Raw genomic sequence first — 16,991 nt, forward strand, 5'->3', positions numbered from 1 at the left:
GTGGGATCTTTAGTTGCAGCATGCAAACTCTTCATTTTGGTATGTGGGATTTAGTTCCCTGACCAGGGATGGAACCCGAGCCCCCTGCATTGGGAGCTTAGAGTCTTAGCCACTGGACCACCTGTGATGTCCCAGAGCTACTGTTCTGTAAAGGCCCTCAGCTCCATTATGAGCCTGATGGAATATGGCAGATTTAAGACTGCTTCCACTTTGGAAAGAAAACCATCAGATAGATACAAGGTGGTGGGCTGGTGACTCCATTAACTAGTGAGGCAAATGTAAACTGGAAAAGAACGGGACCTCAGGGTCCTGGGAGATGGAGATGGGGTGACGGAACAAGAGGATGTTACTCAAGTGTCTGGGGAGAGCTAACTATGTGGGGCCAGGGAGTGTCATGTGGGGAGGGGGCAGGGATTAAGTTTAGAAACTCCCATCCCCATCAATCCCACCAAAGGAGCTCCTGATGTCAAAAATCTCCTTTGCTTCACTCTATCCAGATGACTCTGTCTTGTCCATTTGTTCAATAAAGGTTACTGAGCACTTATCATATGAGTCAGACACCATACTGGGCATGGGGGACATAGCAATGCCCAGACAAGATGAAGTGATTTTCTACCTGGAACTTGGAATCTAGCAGGAGAGACAGACAAGTTACTGGCAAATTCTATCAGAGCAATGAGTGCAATGAGAAGAAAGCACAAGGATCTTAGGGTGTAGGGGAAGAGTCCAGACCAGATAAGGGGTAGGCTGCCTGCACTTAGCAAGGCCAGATTTGGAGAAGGGTGGGAAGACTTTCAAGAAGAGCGAATAGTTGTGCAAAGGCTCAGAGGAGAGAGAGAACCAGAATGTTGGGGGGCTTTCCTCTGCTGAGAGGTTGATGTGGTCAGGGAGAAGGGGGAAAGCTCGGTGATCTCAGGGATCAGGGCAGAAAGGGAGAAGGTAGAGGCACCAGGATGGTTCCTGCAGAAGGATGGGTCCTACCTGTCTGCCAAACCCAAGGTGGGGGAGGGGAGGTTGGCCACTGGGCCACCCTCTCTGCTTGTCCTCCTGGTTCTTTGCCCTGTGGGGAAAGACTTGGCTCTGGTGGTGTGAATGTGCTCATCTTTCTCGGATGCAGAGCCTGCAGGGCCAGGCAGAGGTTGGGGAAAGGCAGATGGAGAGGGTGGAGGGGGTGGGGCTCTGGGCCTCCAAGTTTAAGTGTTAGCAGGATGCCCCATCTCAGCTTGGAGGCGGGCCTCCCGAGGCGGGGGTGAGAATTATCAGGCTCTGCTCCCTCACACCCCATCATCTTTATTGGCAAAGGTGGGGAGGAGAGCTTAACTCCAAAAATAAGAAACATACAGGGATAAAGAGGCCTCTGATTTCCTGGGGTTTTTTCCAAGTCAAAGACAAAGGTGGGCGGAGCCTCTGCCTCTGGTTTCCTGCTGGAGCACAGAGAAACCAGGCCAAGAGTTCAGTCAGGAGCGCCCCCTCCTCAGTCTCCTCTCCATTCCACACCAAGGCCGGCGGCGCAGCCTCTATCCCCTGAACCAATGGTCAGAGCCTCTTCCTTGAGTTCCCTCCTTTTTCTCTCTCACCTCTCCCCAGCCTCTTTATACCTCAGGTTGGTTCTGTCACTCCCCTGTTAAAACTTTTCAGGGGGTACCAAAGCCCTAAGGCCTGAGCTCCTGAGAGAGTTCTGCAAGGCCCTGCAGACTGAACCCAACCAGGTCAGGGATCGTGCCAGCTTGTTCACCTGGATCCCCAGATCCTGGCATAGTGAAAGCCTGCTGGAAGGATGATTTGACACCTAGTTTGGCTTCTGCCAGCCTCTCCGGCTGCACTGGCCTTCATATCCTACCATGTGCTCCACATGTATGTATGTTTTCATTCAATACCCAGAGGACTTCCAGTGCACCCAGATCTGTGAGGACACTGGACATTCAGAGGAAAATCAGGTTTTACCTGATCTTTCCTGAAGATGCTCATGGAACTACTGTGCTTCCCATCAAGAAACTGGACAAGGGACTTCCCTGTTGGTCCAGTGGTTAAGAATCTGCTTGCCGATGGAGGGGACACAGGTTCGATCTCTGCGCCAGGATGATCCCACATGCCACAGGGTAACTAAGCCCACTGGCCACAACTACTGAGCCTGTGCTCTATAATTTGTGAACCTTAGAGCCCATGCTCCGCAACGAGAAGTCACTGCAATGAGAAGCCCAACCACCACAACTAGAGAGTAGCCCCCTCTCTCAGCAACTAGAGAAAGCCCTCCCACAGCAACAAAGACCCAGCACAGCTAAAAGTAAAAAAATAAAAATTTGGGAAAAAAGAAAAACTCCAACCAAACAAAAAAATGTTGAGCGAAAGAAGCCAAATGCAAACAATAAACAGTGTGTGATTCCGTTGACCGAAAGGTCAAGAGCAGGCAGAAACCATCTCTGGGTTTTAGAAATTAGAATAGTAATTGCTGGGGAATTTCCTGGCGATCTAGCAGTCAGGACTCCACACTTTTCACCACCCAGGGCTCGGCAGTTAGACTGAGCAGACTTCTTCATAGACAATATGCACTGTATCTATTATAGGCCTACACTGTCCCAGGTACCTTAGGACACCTGACAGATCCAGCCCCTCTCGTGGGGAGCCAGTCCACAGCAAATCAGAGATGAGAGATGTGCAGGGAACTATCACATCTGTTATCTGCCCTGGTGGGAGGGCAAGAGAGCTGGCAAGAAAACCACAGGAGGAGAACTGTGAACTACGGTTTTCCCATCAATGCTGGAATTTTCCATATGTTTACCAAGATGAGGGGGCTTTGCCCTCCACAGGACTCTGGAGACTGCATCTGCTATGCTCACACATCTATCCCTGGGACAGAAAGACTCAGGCCAGATATCCTAAGACTGGTCCTGAGACGCGTGAGGGAAAGGGAGAGGGCATACTCCTTCTCAGAGCCTTTTTGGAGCCAGACTGTGTCCCGCCCCACAGGGCAAGCAGAAGTTTACAGATCCCTAGTGTCAGCAGAGGTAACATGTGGGAGGGGCCAGAAGAAGGCCAGGAAGTGCCAGCGATGGGAAGTTGTGCCCTGAGGTATGGAGCGCTGCCCTGGATCACCAAGACCAGGTACTAAGCTGGAATCGGGCGGAGGAGCCACTCAGAAGCTGTCTCCACCCCACTTGCTCCAGAGCCCCCCACATGTTCCACCCTGGGGAGCTCCCCAAAAGGTCCTTTCCGGGGGCAGCACATGAGACTGGGAAAGGACATTCAGAGCAGGGGGAAAGGCCAAGGGCTTTAATCTTAGAGACTCGGTGCGTTCTGGGGCTGACTACCTGCGCCACCATCAACACCTCGGTCGTGGCGCCATTTCACAGACCAGAAAGCTGCGCCAGGCCGGCTTTCTGCATCAGAGTGCCATGAAGCCCTCTCAGGGACTCGGTCCTGTTTAGCCTTATCCCCGGGCCCAGGGCGGGGTCTCTCTACCAGGGGTTATTCATTTCGCGGGTTGGGCTCTGGTTGAGGGAGGTGGAGGATTCGGTTGAAGGGGGCACGGGGCGGGGGTGAAGGGAGAACGAGACACCGAGAAGGAAGTCTGGGGAGGGGTGAGAAGTTCTTTGGTGAAGTCTGGAAAGCGGGTGGGAAGGTGCAGAGAGGGTGGGAAGAGGGCGAGCAAATGACCGGCGAAGGGAGGCCCCCCCAGGGTCTGGCCTGGCTGGCCGGCCTCCAGCACCTCGCCCCACCTCATCCACCGCGCCCCCTCTACCTCATCCCTCTGGGAACCCGGGCCAAGCCGCCAGGCCCCGCCCCGCGGCTTCGGTCCTGCCCTCCCCGGGATTTAGTCCCGGCAGCCTGGGCGGCTCCCCAGCCGCTGCTTCCGCCTTCGCCAGGTGAGGGTCGGGAGAGGCAGGGGCTCTCGGGGCCGGGCTGGCGGGGCGGCCTTCGTTTGGGGGCGCGAGCCTCCCCTCCCCGGTCCTTCTCTTCCGCGGCCACGTCTCCTCCTGTCCCCAATCTCGTGCTGTCCGGCCCCTTCTCACCTGGCCACTGGTCCCGATGTCCTAGCGTCCTGGGCTTTCTCCTCCCGCCGGCCGTGTTCTGACCCGCGATTCCTCGCCATCTCCGAGCGTCCCTCGGGACCCATCCTGGGGTCCTCCGCTTCCTCCGGCTTAACTAAATAGGGGTGGGAGGGGGGCAGGTGTGTGTAAGGGAGAGTGTGTGCGCAGACAGCCGGCATCCGGAGCACCGAGAGCCTTATTGAATAAAGACTGGTGGAGTTGCCTGGGACTCACGTGTGCCGGCCGGGCTCTGTCTCGGGCTCTGAGCTCAGGTGGGTGGGGAAGGGACTGTGTACCTGGCAGCCTGGGTGTCTCTGAGCAGAACCTAAGATTCACCGCCCGTCACAAATGCCCGATTTGATTTCACATGTTGCTGCCTAGGGTGTGGAAGACGCAATGACTCTGGGCGTCTCTGGGCAGAGGGGGCAGCCTACTGGCATATCTCAGGTACATGTGGACACCAAAGCTTGATGTCTTGTGTGTTTGTGTGGACCTGGGTGTCTCACACGTGAGAGTCGATGAATCTTGGAGGCAGTAAATGCAACATGTCTCAAGGGGGTGTTTGTGAGGGATACGTGGCAGGAAGCCTGGTGTCTTGCGGCAGCTAGTATATGCCTCAGCTGGGAGTGGACGTGTACCATGTGTCTCTGGTGTCTTTGGCATCATATCTCTAGGGGATCTATAGGTGTGATGTGTGTGTGTGTGTTGTACCTCCGTGTCTGAAGTGTGGTTAGCGTATCTGGGCATCTCTGGAGTGTATGTGGTAGATCAGAATGTCTCCAGCGTACCTGAGTGGGTGTGTACAAGGGTGCACCTCAGGTCTAAGAGGCAGTATATCTGGGTGGCCTAGGGGTACAGGCAGGGCTTCCCAGGTTGCTCTAGTGGTAAAGAACCCACCTGCCAATGCAGAAAACATAAGAGATGCGGGTTCCATCCCTGGGTCGGCGAGATTCCCTGGAGGAGGGCATGGCAACCCACTCTAGTATTCTTGCCTGGAGAATTCCGAGGACAGAGGAGCCTGGAGGGTTACAGTCCATAGGGTTGCAAAGAGTTGCACACGATTGAAGCGACTTAGCTCGTCAGAGTGGGGCCACACACCTGAAGTCTTGCTAGGGGCTGAAATCTTAAGTGTGAGAACGTTCTTCCTGGGTGAGGTTTGTGAGTGTGAGGGGCAGGATTCCTGGCTGACCCTGAGATCCCTCCCTCTGTACCTGAGTGTTTCTAAGGGTTTGAGGGTGGAGCTGGCGACCATGTCTCTGGTGCCTGAGTGTCTCAGGTGACTACCCTGGACCATGTGACTGGAGGATGGGGCCTCACAGGGGTCCCTCCTCCAGACATGCTCCCCGAGGCGGGTTCCCTGTGGCTGCTGCGGCTGCTCCGAGACCTCCAGCTGGCCCAGTTTTACCGGCCCATCCTGGAGGAGCTTAACGTGACTCGGCCGGAGCACTTCGACTTTGTAAGAGCTGAAGATCTGGATGGCATTGGCATGGGCCGGCCTGGTGAGACTCCCCTGCCCCTAGACCCTACTGTTTCCTTCCCCAGCCTGTTAGTTGCAACTCTCCTCCAACCACCACACACCCCAGCTTTCTTCTTGCTTGTAAATCCCTTGCATCCTGCTCCCTGCCACCCCCATTACCCCATCCCTCTGATTCTGGCCTCCCTCAGCCCAACGTAGACTGGCTGAAGCTCTGAAGAGGCACCGTTCGGGGCTCAAGTCTAAGAACTGGGTCTACAAGGTGTGTGTTTTGGGGTGGGGGCGAGAGGCTTTTCAGGGCCAGCTCAGGCCCGGGCAGGGGGCAGGCTGAGTGGCAGAGAAGAGTGTAAACAGGGTTCCACACACCTGATTTCCCACCCTTGTTTCAGATCTTAGGGGGCTTTGCCCCTGGGCAGAAGGAGACCACCCCACCCTCAGATAGCCTTCCATCCCTCCCTGAGCCAGATGGGAGACTCAAGTGTCTGATCCCAGACCGGGCTGTGTGCCGAGGGGAGCTTCTGGGCTCCGGCTGCTTTGGCATGGTGCACCGAGGGCTGTGGACACTACCCAGCGGCCAGACTGTGAGTGTCCAGGGAGTCTACTTCATTCTGGGATCTTGGGCCAGCTGCCCCCTCTCTGAAGGCCCTCTCTGCTCTGGCCTTGGCTTAACTGCTCCCATGCCTGACGGTGCTTCCCCCCACACCCAGGTCCCAGTGGCTGTCAAGTCCCTCCGGGTGGGTCCCGAAGGTCCCGAGGGCACTGAGCTAGAGGACTTCCTGAGAGAAGTGTCCGTCATGATGAACTTGGAGCATCCACACGTGCTGCGTCTGCATGGCCTGGTACTGGGCCAGCCTCTGCAGATGGTGAGCAAACCCCGACGCTGGCACCTGGGACAGTCCCCGGGCCAATGGGTTACAGGAGGGTGAGCGCTAGGGTGTCATGGGGCTGGACTACCGCTCATACCGATGTTCTCCTGCAGGTGATGGAGCTGGCGCCCCTGGGCTCCCTGCACGCGCGTCTGACGGCCCCGGCCCCCACTCCCCCGCTGCCCCTGGCCTTGCTCTGCCTCTTTCTGCGGCAGGTGGCGGGGGCCATGGCGTACCTGGGGGCCCGTGGGCTGGTGCACCGAGACCTGGCCACGCGCAACCTGCTGCTGGCTTCACCGCGCACCATCAAGGTGGCTGACTTCGGGCTGGTGCGACCGCTGGGCGGTGCCCGGGGTCGCTACATCATGGGCGGGCCCCGACGCATCCCCTTTGCATGGTGAGAACCTGCGCGGAGGGGCAAGATCTGGGGGCAGGAGCCGAGGGGGTGGTCCTCTGAGGGAGGCGGGGACTAGAGGAGTCTTCCGGTCTGGAAGGGCCGAGAAAGGAGGACTTTGGGAGGAACGCTGGCCTGCAGGCCGCACTAAGGGGGCGTGCCCAGTGGCAGGTGGGCGCTCCGGGTGCACAGCCTGCGCACACATCCGGCCCCCTTCAGCTCCGCTTCCACAGGTGTGCGCCCGAGAGCCTGCGCCACGGGGCCTTCTCGTCTGCCTCGGATGTGTGGATGTATGGGGTGACGCTGTGGGAGATGTTCGCTGGGGGCGAGGAGCCCTGGGCCGGGGTCCCGCCATACCTCATCCTGCAACGGCTGGAGAAGGACCGAGCCCGCCTGCCCAGGCCTCCTCTCTGCTCCAGGGCCCTCTACACCCTGGCCTTGCGCTGCTGGGCCTACCACCCTGCTGACCGGCCCACCTTTTCCGACCTAGAGGGGCTGCTCCAAGAGGTGGGAGCTCCTGCCTCCCCGGAAACCCCATCTCTCTTGCCTCTATTTCATCTCCCAGGGTCCCATGCACAAGATGGACATATACTGACTCCCAGGTTGGGGTCTGAGACCTGACTCTGAACAAAGCAGATTCATTCCTCACCTTCATGGTCCTCAGAGCCCCAGGGAGACAGCTGGGGTCTAGTTTATGTGGGCTGGAGGCTGGGGAAGAGAGAGGGGAGCCCAGAGCGGCAGGATGCAGTGGGTGTTTGACAGGCAGAAGAAAGGTTCCGCGTGGGAGGGGGAAGTACAGTGACCAAGGTGGCAGAGGCACTTTAGGGGTGCACCAAGGAGGGACTTATAAGACATGGTAAATAACCGGTGCTAACTCTGAGAGCACTCGGCATGCGCAAGATACTGTGCTAAGTGCTCTCCGTGTATCCTGATGCATGTTCACTCATTCAGTCCTCACAACAACGCAGCTCAGTCGTAGGGAGGGGGCAGTTAAGACACTGACAGATTAAGTGATTTGCCTAAAGTCACACAGGAAGTGGAGGGATGGAGAGCTGAACCAGTCACTCTGACTGTAGAGCCGTGTCCTAAATCACTATATACTGTAACATTAAAGGAGTTTAGTCCTTAACTCTGAGGACATCTGGGGGCCACAGAAGGGTTGTGAGCAGGAGAGTTACAAGCCATCTTTATATATATGTCACTCTGGTTTCCTTGGTGGTGTTAGTGGTAAAGAACCCCCCTGCCATGCAGGTGATGTAAGAGATGTGGGTTTGATCCCTGGGTTGGGAAAATCCCCTGGAGGAGGGCATGGCAACCCATTCCAGTATTCTTGCCTGGAGAACCCCTTGGACAGAGGAGCCTGGTGGGCTACAGTCCATAGGGTCCCAAAGGGTTGAACATAACTGAAGCGACTTAGCACAGCACACACTCTGGTCTGGTGCAAGAATGGATTAGAAGGATGAGACTGAAGATGGGAAGAACAGTAGACTGCAATGACTGTGAAGCAGAAGTGAGATGAAGAGGTCTGGACGAGGGTGGAGGCAGTGGTGCTACAGAGAAGTGGAGAATTCCCAGAGGTGCTTGGGAGGCAGATCTGATGGGCCTGGGTATGGAGTGAAGGCAGTGTACAGGGTGACTCTCCCCTTGGCCCCCCTAGATAGAGGCAGGGTCCCCTTTTGTTGCTCCCTGACCCCTGGGCTGTGTCCAGCTTGGCATGGAATCCAGATCTGCCTCCACTGGATTACAACCAAGAGACAGGGACCATCCCACCCTGGGCCCAGGACACAGGACACACCTGGTAGGGGTTTGCTTGATGGGTGCATGAACAGTCTCTCCTCTGTTCCCAGGACATTACCCTTGTGACTCATGCCACAAGCCCAGCTACCCTTTCCTCCTGTCTCTACAGGCCTGGCCTCCTGAGGGACGTTGTGTGAGGGAGGTCATGGAGCCCGGTGCCCTGAGGATGGAGCCTGGAGACCCCATCACTATCATCGAGGGCAGGTGAGGGTCTCATGCCTCCCACCCAGCTCCAGGAGAACTCCCTCCCAACCCTCCTGATGCTGGTCCCAGCTCAGCTTCCCCCCAGCCCCTTGAACCCCAGGCCTCTGCCTCCTTTCCCCTCATAGCCCCGAGCGCTCTACCACAGTCCTGACCTCCCCGCTAGAGCCACCACTGGCCCATAGAGCCCTTTTGTGTTAGAGAGAAAAAAGCATCCCTTCCTCCAGGCAGATGTGGCTCCAGAGCGCACAGCTTGTGAGCTGAATGTAGACTGGTGCCCAGCCCCCACTCTCCCCTGGCTCCCAGCCCCTTTCACCCGTGTCTCTTCCCACAGCCTTGACTCCACAACCTGGAAGGGCCAGAACGGTCGCACATTCAAAGTGGGCAGCTTCCCAGCCTCAGCGGTGACGCTGGTAGACCCACCAGCCACCCGCCCTGTCCTCAGAGGCACCCCTGCCCGGGGAGAGCGACACCAGAGAAACGCAGATGGGTGAGGACCTGAAAGAGTAGGGGCCAGAGCTAGGCTAGGGAACCAACCAAGCCCAGCAACTTTTCTGGAAGGGGAGCCTGTGGGGGAGGTGAAGTTGGAAGGAGGTGGGTAAAGATGGAGGGGAGTGGGATAAAGCTGGAGGGGAGGCTGGACGTGCCTCATGTCTCAGTCTGCGTGGAGGCCCCAGAGATTCTAAGCTGGAGGGGAAGGGGTAAAGGTGGAGGGGAGGCTGGACGTGCCTCAGGTCTCAGCCTGCTCAGGTCTCAGCCTGCTCGGAGGCCCCAGAGATTCTTTGGGGGAGAGCACTGCTCTCTGCGGTGGGGATGGAGAATGAACTGGAACACTCTCCAACAGGGACAGAGGGAAGGCAAAGCTTCAGGATGCCCCTCAGGCTCGGGGCCAGAGAAGGAATGTGGCTCTGCTGAGGACTAAAGGTGGGCGTGGCAGTGGGGACAGAGCCTGCGGGATCTCCCAGGAGGTCTGGAATCACCCTCCAACAATGCCCCTTGCTCTGATTGCATCTGTGATCTCCCCACCTATGATGTCCTGCCCTTCCTCTGCCTGCTGACATCCTGGTTGGACTTTGGGCAGCATCTCTCCCCTGCAGCCCCTGGCCACTCTCTGGGCCCCCTAGCTGCCTGGATATGGGCATCCATCTTGCACATCTGGGTTCTGCCTAGACAGAGGACTACCCCAAGGACAGCACAGATAGCCAGAGAACATGAAGAAGGCAGCTGGGCTTCCTCTCAAGTTGTGTTTTCTTTCTCAAATATGCAGGCATTTCCAAAAGTCTGGAGTCAGTTCTTTCCCTGGGCCCCCGCCCCACAGGAGGTGGGTCGAGCCCCCCTGAACTTCGACATGCCAGAACTGGGCCCCAGGGACCCCCAGGCCGGCTACCCCACCTTCCCATGGCCCCCAGCTCTTCCCAGCCTCCCAAGGAGCGGCCTCCCTGGCCCAAAAGAGAACGCCCCAACAGTCACCCCATAGGAGCACCTGGAGCCAGCAAAGCCGCCATCCCCTCCGGAGGACCCCTGTCCGACCCTGAGCTACAGAGGAGGGTTATGGAGGTGAGGTCTCCCTGAAGGGGCCCAGTGTCCTGAGGGGCTACAGACTGGGGAAGGGGCCTAAGTGAGGCTTTGTCCCTGGTAGGTGGAGCTGAGTGTGCACGGGGTCACCCACCAGGAGTGCCAGGCTGCTCTAAGAGCCACCGGGGGAGATGTGGTTTCTGCCATCCGGAACCTCAAGGTAAAGTCTGACCCTTCTCCTGGTTCCCGCCCTTCCTGGCCCTGCCCTCTGGCAGTCAGCTGCCTGTCCTCCCACCCCCACAGGTAGAGCAGCTCTTCTACCTCAGCAGCTGGTCCAGAGCGGACTGCCGGCGCATCCTGGAGCGTTACCAGTGGGACCTCTCGGCCGCCAGCCGCTATGTCCTGGCCCAGCCCTGAGCTCTGTTCTTTGAGCACAGACACCAGACAGACCAAGGGCCTGGCCACATGAGACCAGGCAGAAGCAGAACAAGGTCCCAACAGGCTTGTGGTAGGTACAGGAGGAGCCCAGCATCGGGCACCGGTGTCTCCTCACCTGCCCCTTGGCCTCTGAGGGCACAAGCTCCCTTGGCCATAGGAGGAACTAGTCCATCCTGCCCAACAAGAGGGAATACTTGGAGGAGCAGAGCTGTGACACATCATGCCCACAGGAAGCTTCTGTCACTACAGAAAATGAGCACAAGGCCATTCTGGGTCACGGGAGAAGCCATCCTGAACTGCCATCAGCTACCACACTGGGCTCCGTGGGGGCAGCCATCTTGGATGACTTGGGGAATATGGCCTCAGCTGCCTTGGCATGGTCTGGGGCCATCATGGGTGATGAAAGGGGCTCTCTTAGACTCAAGGACACATGATCTTGGCAGTGTGATTATGAGATTATGAGATGGTCCAGCCCCTGCCTATCCCAGCTATCATATTTCCCTTTGTCTCTTCCCACACCCAACTCTTTCTCCTACCCTCTCCCATTACATACATCTTCCAGTGTGCAAAAAATTACAAAGTTTATATGAATGTAACATAAAAAGATACAGCTTCCTTCCTGGGGCAAGGGAAGGAACGGGTGGTTAAGGCACAGGAAGTCGCAGCAAGCACCAGCTGAGGGAGAGGAAGTTGGCACTGGGGTCCTGGCCCTAGTGGGGAGGTAGGATGCCCTCAGAGTGCCATCATCTGAGGCTGAACGAATTGGCCAAGCGGATGCGGGGAAAGGGTGGCCAGGTCTGCCATCTTTGGTGCCTTTCCCACCCCCAGCCCTGTCAGAAAACCCCAGAGTCCTGCATTCTAAGGCCTCGTCTGGAGCAGAAGCCCTGGAAGGGGTTGGGAGGAAGTGGGTAGGGAACACTTGAAAGCCGATGTGCCTGCATGCTGAGGGGCCACTGGAAATGTGGCGGGAAGTAGCAGGGGAAGGGCTCTCATACATACCCTTCTGTGGGGGCCACAGGTGAAGGAGGCCAGGGGAGCAGGGGAGGGATGGGGCCCCAAGCCTCCAGCCTCTCAGGCTTCCCTGTCTCTCGCCTGCAGTGTGCACGGAGGAAAGGGGCTGCCTCTGAGCAGGGGCCAGGGCGGGTGACCATCCTGAATTCTGGTTGAGTTGATGGTCTCCTCACCCACAGAGGGCCTCTAACTGGTGATGGCAGAGGGCCCAGCGCCTCCTCGCTTCTCGAAGAACATGTAGTCCTGAGGGGAGGGCATGGTCAGCAGGATATCTGGCTGGTCCAGCCTGGCTCAGCTATCACAACCCAGGTCTGGAACCCCAAACCCCTAAAGACTCTGTCCCTGAGCCTCTCCTAAAAGGAGACGGCCAAGAAGCGCTCAGAATATCTGAGTGAGAGCCAAGGGGTACTGGGGGGAGGAGCGAGGGCCGCCGACTCACAATGAGGAACGTGGCTCCGAGCAGCACAGCTTTCACCCTCACATCCAAGTCCAGCGGGAACTGCAGGCCGAAGTCATCTGCATCAGTAAGGGCTTCTCGGAGCAGGCCCCCCCACTGCTTGCTGATGCGGCCCACGCTGCGGGATTCGTCTGGGGTCTTCACCTGGCAGGAAAGAGACAGGGAGGGAGATCCCATATGGAAGGGGTGTGCCTGATCTCATCTGCCTCCAGTCCCACTCTCATAGTCCCCGGTTATGAACTGTGCAGGCTGTACACATAATGAATCCTCCCAAAGCCTTTGGGTTCCATGTGACATCTGGGGACACTGAGCCACCCGAGGTCACCCTGTGAGTCGACAACAAAAATCGGGATGGCAACTTGGATCTGTTGCTCTTGAAAGGCCACACATGACTACTAAACATCAGTGTTGGGAGAAACAGAAGCACAATGCAGTCTAATCTCCTTAGCGGATGGCCAGTTGCTAGGTTTGTTTTGGTTACCAAAGTCCTTGCCACCCACGGTTGGTGCAGTTTGCGCCCTATACAGAGTAGCCTGGCCAGACGGGCTAAAAGAGGCTGCTAAATGCCTGATTGTGTTCAGTCAACCAGGCTTCTAGATGGCCCAGAGGGGTGTCTGTCCTCTCATCTGCAAGGTAGTGAGGGCTCTGTCTAGTGTGGCATGCAAGCCTCATCCAAGGTGGATACAAGTCCATCCAGTGGGAGGAGGGGGCAGCAGAAAGTGGCCTCTGAGGACCAGGGTCTTCACTGGCCTCTCTGAACCCAGCAGCAACAAGCCCTGCCAATGTGGGTGGTAATTCACAGTTACCGCCTGGACTTTATCCTCCGCTCATTCTCCTGTGGCTAAAACTGGAGTGATATCCTGCCCATCCCCTTCCCTGAAGGTCCTACAGCCCTGGGGCACTTCCTGCAGACCAGTCCCAGGTTGGTTGGGCCTCTCCCAGCCAGCCCTGCAGTCCCAAGAACACAACCCCAAAAGTGGACCATTCATATTACATAAAAGGAAGACTGACCTGATGAGAACCATGCAGCCTACATATTCTCATCCAGAGATCACCAAGTTATCTCTTTCCCAACGAGTTCCTATCAAAGAAGCTTTCCCCAGGTACTAAGATGACTCAGTTTTAAAAAGTAACCTTAGGTAGAGCACCTTATCAGAAGCCTTAGAAAGCCTACCCGACTATACCTGTTGTTTCCTCCCTTATCTACACATATAATTATCTCTTAAAGTATTCAAGTGCCTTTATCTTCTAGAAAAGAAGGTGCTTCCCAGGCTTTACTCTTAAATGGTCACCACTTGTATTCTCTAGGCTCCAGGTTGGTGACCAGAATGTATGGTAAGAAGGACATCACCTGGATTTCAGGCTAGGGGTGGATGGGTGGACACTTGGCAAGGCAAGCCACAGGATGTTACCAAGTGAAATCAGTGCTTGCTCCAGGGCCTGGGCTCATGAATTCACACACATAGCGGCCATGTGGGCCCAGCCCAAGGTACACACAATAATCATCCTTCACCCTAAATCCAGCCTGGCCTAAGGTTATTTTTTTCTCCCTCAACACAAGGTTGCAGATTGCAATCAGCATTGGCCCTTAAGATGAAATCCTCTCAGCTATTTTTTTTTTTTCAGCCATGTTTTTATAAAACCCGGGTCCATCTTATTTCTGAATAGAGGAAAGCCAGCAATGTGGTAGGCATCACAGTGGGTTTGGATTAATGAGCTCTTGACTATCCTGCCTCATGGATGCCTTGGTTTATGAAGGTCCCAGGGATCTCCCCTTATTCCTGATACCTCAAAGTTGGTGTCTGTGCCACAGCCGCACGTCCAGCAGGGCCCCACCACTCTCAGGAGGGTCTGGCGGTCAGCGTCCTGGATGGAAAACTTGGGGATGAAAGGATGCCAGGTCTGTAGAACGTGGCCAATGGTGGTGCCCGGTGGGGCCTGGACTTCCATCTGGAGTTGGAAGCAGACAGAATCACTCCCCAGCCGAGTACCCTGGCCCCCAAACTCTCACCAGTCTAGCTCTATCATCTGTTTCCCCTCATGAGACCTCCCATCCCCTTCACTAGACCACCTGTCTTCCCTCTCACTAGGCCTCCCATCCCACCTGCTGCTGGCCAACTCCAATCGGAGGACCATCTCATCCCATGCCTCATCCAGGTTCTGCCGCCATCACAGGCCAGCCCCTTATCAAGTTTCTCTCTGGCCCCAGCCTTCCCCACTCACCTCCTGGAGGCCACACGGACAGCAGCTGCAGCCACAGTGGAGGGGGCGGAGCAGGCGCAGCACCTCTCTGTCCCCAGGGTCCACCAGGCGGACCCGCAGGGGCCGGCGGGCACCACAGCACAGCCGGGCACAGCAGTTGCTCTCCTCTGCCGCCTGACCCAGGGGTTGTCCGGCCCCGGAGCGCAGTTCGTAGCGGTTACAGGTCTCCCAGCCCAAGAGCGCTGCCAAGGGGTGACATGCTGAGGCTCCAACACCAGCGCCTGCCCCAGAGCCCACTATTTGCCCCCTTGATGAGGCCCAACCTATTCCTCCTTCCACTCACTTTCCACCGGCTCAGCCTTCTGGTGAATCAAGATCTGATCAATCTGGAAAGACAGGGGCCAGGCGGACATCAGCTGGCTGGCCTAGTCGCCAGGGTCCCCTCCCTGTCACTCCTCCCTTCCTTCCTTCCTTCCTCCCTCCCTCTCACTCACCTGCACCAGGAATTCGAGACCAGAAGGCACCCCTGGCAATGGTAAAAAGGGGGCAGCTGGTCCCGGGGCCCCAGGGCCGGGCGAGGGGAAGAGAGCAAAGCCCGGCGCAGGGGCAGGCACGTGGGCAGGCACTGGGGCCTGCCCGGGTCCGGACACCTGGCCGGGCCCAGGCCCGGGATGCAGTGCTGGCTCCGGGTATCCAGCAGTCACAGGGTAGGGAGGTGGGGGCGAAGGGGCATAGCCTTTGGGGGGCAAGTAGCCTGTGGGGGGGACAAGAGTAGGTTAGAAGGGGTCCCTGATTTCATCCCTTTACCGCTTGGCCCACAGGCAGCGAGGCTGCGGGGAAAATGTGATGAGAAGAGAATGAGAAAGATGGGGCGGGGGAGCAGGGCGGCGGCTTCTCGGGGAGGAAGGGAGGGGCCCCACACAGCCAGTCCGAGCACATTCCCGGAGGATGCGTCTGACACCAGGCTACCAAGTCCGTGGGGGGATAACGGAGACCCTCGATCTTGCGCCCACTTACCTGCCATGGGAGAGGGGCGAGGATTCGTGGGATGTTGGTGTCCAGAGGTTTAGTTCTAGAAGTGGAGGCAAGCTCGAAGACAGCAGACAGACACAAAGACAGACACAAAGACCGACAGGCAAACGCGGAGAGGCAGCTGCGCCCAGCGCCGACCCAGGGTCTCTAGGGCGGCGCGTCTGACTCGGGGAGAAACCGAAAGTGTCAGCGGGCAAGGCGGGGGCGCTGGGACCCTGGATTCCCGCAGGGGCCCCAGTACCGCCCCCTCCCTTTGTTCTCCCATTCTCCGCGGAGGCGGCTGTTGGCAGACGGCAGGACAGATGGGCCTGCAGTCAGACCGACGACCCGACCTCGAGGGAGGTCTCCTGACCCCTCTGCTCCCCCCGCTCACCTGAAGCCCCTAGAATAGCCCGGGTGCCCAGCACTCGGCGGCCAGAGGAGCTAGTGGAGGCGGGCCCAGAGGTGACTCCGCCCCCGACCCGTCCAGGCCCCGCCCCTCCCGGCCAGAGCGTCGCGCCTGCGCAGAAAGAACGCCTGCTTTCCTGTGGGGCCGCGGAGCGCCAGCCACCGGCTCCGTGGCTTGGCGGGCGTCCCCGACCTTTCCGCTCGGATGCAGAAGCTCGCCTGAGAGGGCAGCCGGGTGAGACCTAGCCCTGCGACCCCCGCCAGGTCTGCGGGCGCAGAGTGACCAGTGACCCTTGGTGGGAGCGAGGGCCGCTCGCGCGGAGTTGGACCCCAGGCTCCTCCTCCTGAGGGCGGTTCAGGCCTCGCCTCGCTGACGCAGCCGAACACCCTACACCCTCGCTCATTGGCTTTTCCGACTGGATCCTGGCTCCTCTTCTGCCTCCTTGGGGCTACCTCTACCTGACGCAGCAGTGACCCACAGGGACACTTCGCAATTACAATACTTCCTTCAGGCGCCCCCAGCCATGCGGGGGACAGGCCGCCAGACAGTAACGAGCGTGCGAGAGGCGAGGCTCAGGAGGCAGAGGAGGCAGCCTGGACTCAGGCAGGCCTTCCCCAACAGGCATCACTTTCTCGGCTTGGACTCCTGAGCCCAGGCCGGGAGGTGTGAAGGGGTCCTGCGCCTTGGGGGCCTAAAAGCTGAGTGGCAAGAAATGCATTTTTAGAGAAGAATCCGGGCCACGTGCGCAGAAGGCCTTGTGGGAGCTGGGCTTTGGCTCCCCAGGGCAGCAGGAAGCCCACTGAAAGATTTTCCGACGATGGAGGGAGGTCAGCTATTTTAGAAAACCATTTAAACTGCGTGGTGGAGAACAGAGGCACCTAAGACTGGGTTGTTGCCAGTAGTCTGGGGGAGGGGATGGCTGTGATAGTGTAGGCAGACGGGAAGCGGCAGACTTTGGCTATATTTAGACAATAATAGAGAACTTGCTTGAGAGGTGAGATGCGGAGGTAAGGAGTCCAGAATGACTTCTGTTGCCTGTCTGGTGACCAGGCAGATGGGGGTCTCACCCAGCAAGATGAACATAGGGAGAAGCAGGATTGGCGGCTCCTCTGTCCCTGTGTCCATGTTCCTCTGGGCTGGTCCTACAGCTTCAGTCATCATCTGCTTCAAACCCAAGTGCCAGATCTC

At 57.7% G+C, this 16,991-nt stretch overlaps 2 protein-coding genes across 8 annotated transcripts; one reads left to right on the forward strand and one right to left on the reverse strand.

Annotated features, from left to right (window-relative positions):
* Positions 1–2,308: 2,308 nt before the first annotated feature.
* Positions 2,309–11,304, forward strand: TNK1 (tyrosine kinase non receptor 1). Of its 4 annotated transcripts, XM_043903661.1 has the most exons (14): positions 3,597–3,863; positions 4,410–4,475; positions 5,363–5,527; positions 5,694–5,764; positions 5,892–6,083; positions 6,210–6,365; positions 6,482–6,765; positions 6,996–7,269; positions 8,669–8,763; positions 9,095–9,250; positions 9,605–9,684; positions 10,028–10,317; positions 10,400–10,495; positions 10,579–11,304. In XM_043903661.1, exons 1-14 carry the CDS (start codon positions 3,650–3,652, stop codon positions 10,690–10,692), a joined length of 2,253 nt encoding a protein of 750 aa, XP_043759596.1. In that variant the 5' UTR covers positions 3,597–3,649; the 3' UTR covers positions 10,693–11,304. The 4 variants fall into 4 exon arrangements, with proteins under 4 accessions (XP_043759598.1, XP_043759599.1, XP_043759597.1 ...); XM_043903663.1 differs by lacking the exons at positions 3,597–3,863; positions 4,410–4,475 and adding an exon at positions 2,309–3,102; XM_043903664.1 differs by lacking the exons at positions 3,597–3,863; positions 4,410–4,475 and adding an exon at positions 3,050–3,069.
* Positions 11,278–16,232, reverse strand: PLSCR3 (phospholipid scramblase 3). Of its 4 annotated transcripts, none has more exons than XM_043903678.1 (8): positions 15,789–16,167; positions 15,401–15,576; positions 14,878–15,137; positions 14,727–14,769; positions 14,405–14,625; positions 13,970–14,131; positions 12,164–12,325; positions 11,278–11,967 (listed from the first exon to the last, which is right to left on the reverse strand). In XM_043903678.1, exons 2-8 carry the CDS (start codon positions 15,405–15,407, stop codon positions 11,911–11,913), a joined length of 912 nt encoding a protein of 303 aa, XP_043759613.1. In that variant the 5' UTR covers positions 15,408–15,576; positions 15,789–16,167; the 3' UTR covers positions 11,278–11,910. The 4 variants fall into 4 exon arrangements, with proteins under 4 accessions (XP_043759613.1, XP_043759612.1, XP_043759614.1 ...); XM_043903677.1 differs by having other exon boundaries at positions 15,401–15,580; XM_043903679.1 differs by having other exon boundaries at positions 13,970–14,059; positions 15,401–16,232.
* Positions 16,233–16,991: the final 759 nt, after the last annotated feature.

The sequence above is a fragment of the Cervus elaphus genome, chromosome 5 (assembly GCF_910594005.1).
Source record: "Cervus elaphus chromosome 5, mCerEla1.1, whole genome shotgun sequence".
Classification (NCBI taxonomy): Eukaryota; Metazoa; Chordata; class Mammalia; order Artiodactyla; family Cervidae; genus Cervus; species Cervus elaphus.

What these genes read in the sequence shown, in the direction of transcription:
- PLSCR3 (XM_043903678.1), bottom strand. An exon ending in GTCCGTGTGGCCTCCAGGAG is followed by an intron (nt 14,132 to 14,404) that starts GTGAGTGGGGAA and finishes TTCCAACTCCAG; the next exon opens with ATGGAAGTCCAGGCCCCACC. An exon ending in TCGGAGCCACGTTCCTCATT is followed by an intron (nt 11,968 to 12,163) that starts GTGAGTCGGCGG and finishes CCCTCCCCTCAG; the next exon opens with GACTACATGTTCTTCGAGAA.
- TNK1 (XM_043903661.1), top strand. Translation starts at nt 3,650, where the DNA reads ATGACCGGCGAAGGGAGGCCCCCCCAGGGTCTGGCCTGGCTGGCCGGC. An exon ending in TAGAGGGGCTGCTCCAAGAG is followed by an intron (nt 7,270 to 8,668) that starts GTGGGAGCTCCT and finishes CTGTCTCTACAG; the next exon opens with GCCTGGCCTCCTGAGGGACG. An exon ending in GGCTCTGCTGAGGACTAAAG is followed by an intron (nt 9,685 to 10,027) that starts GTGGGCGTGGCA and finishes TCAAATATGCAG; the next exon opens with GCATTTCCAAAAGTCTGGAG.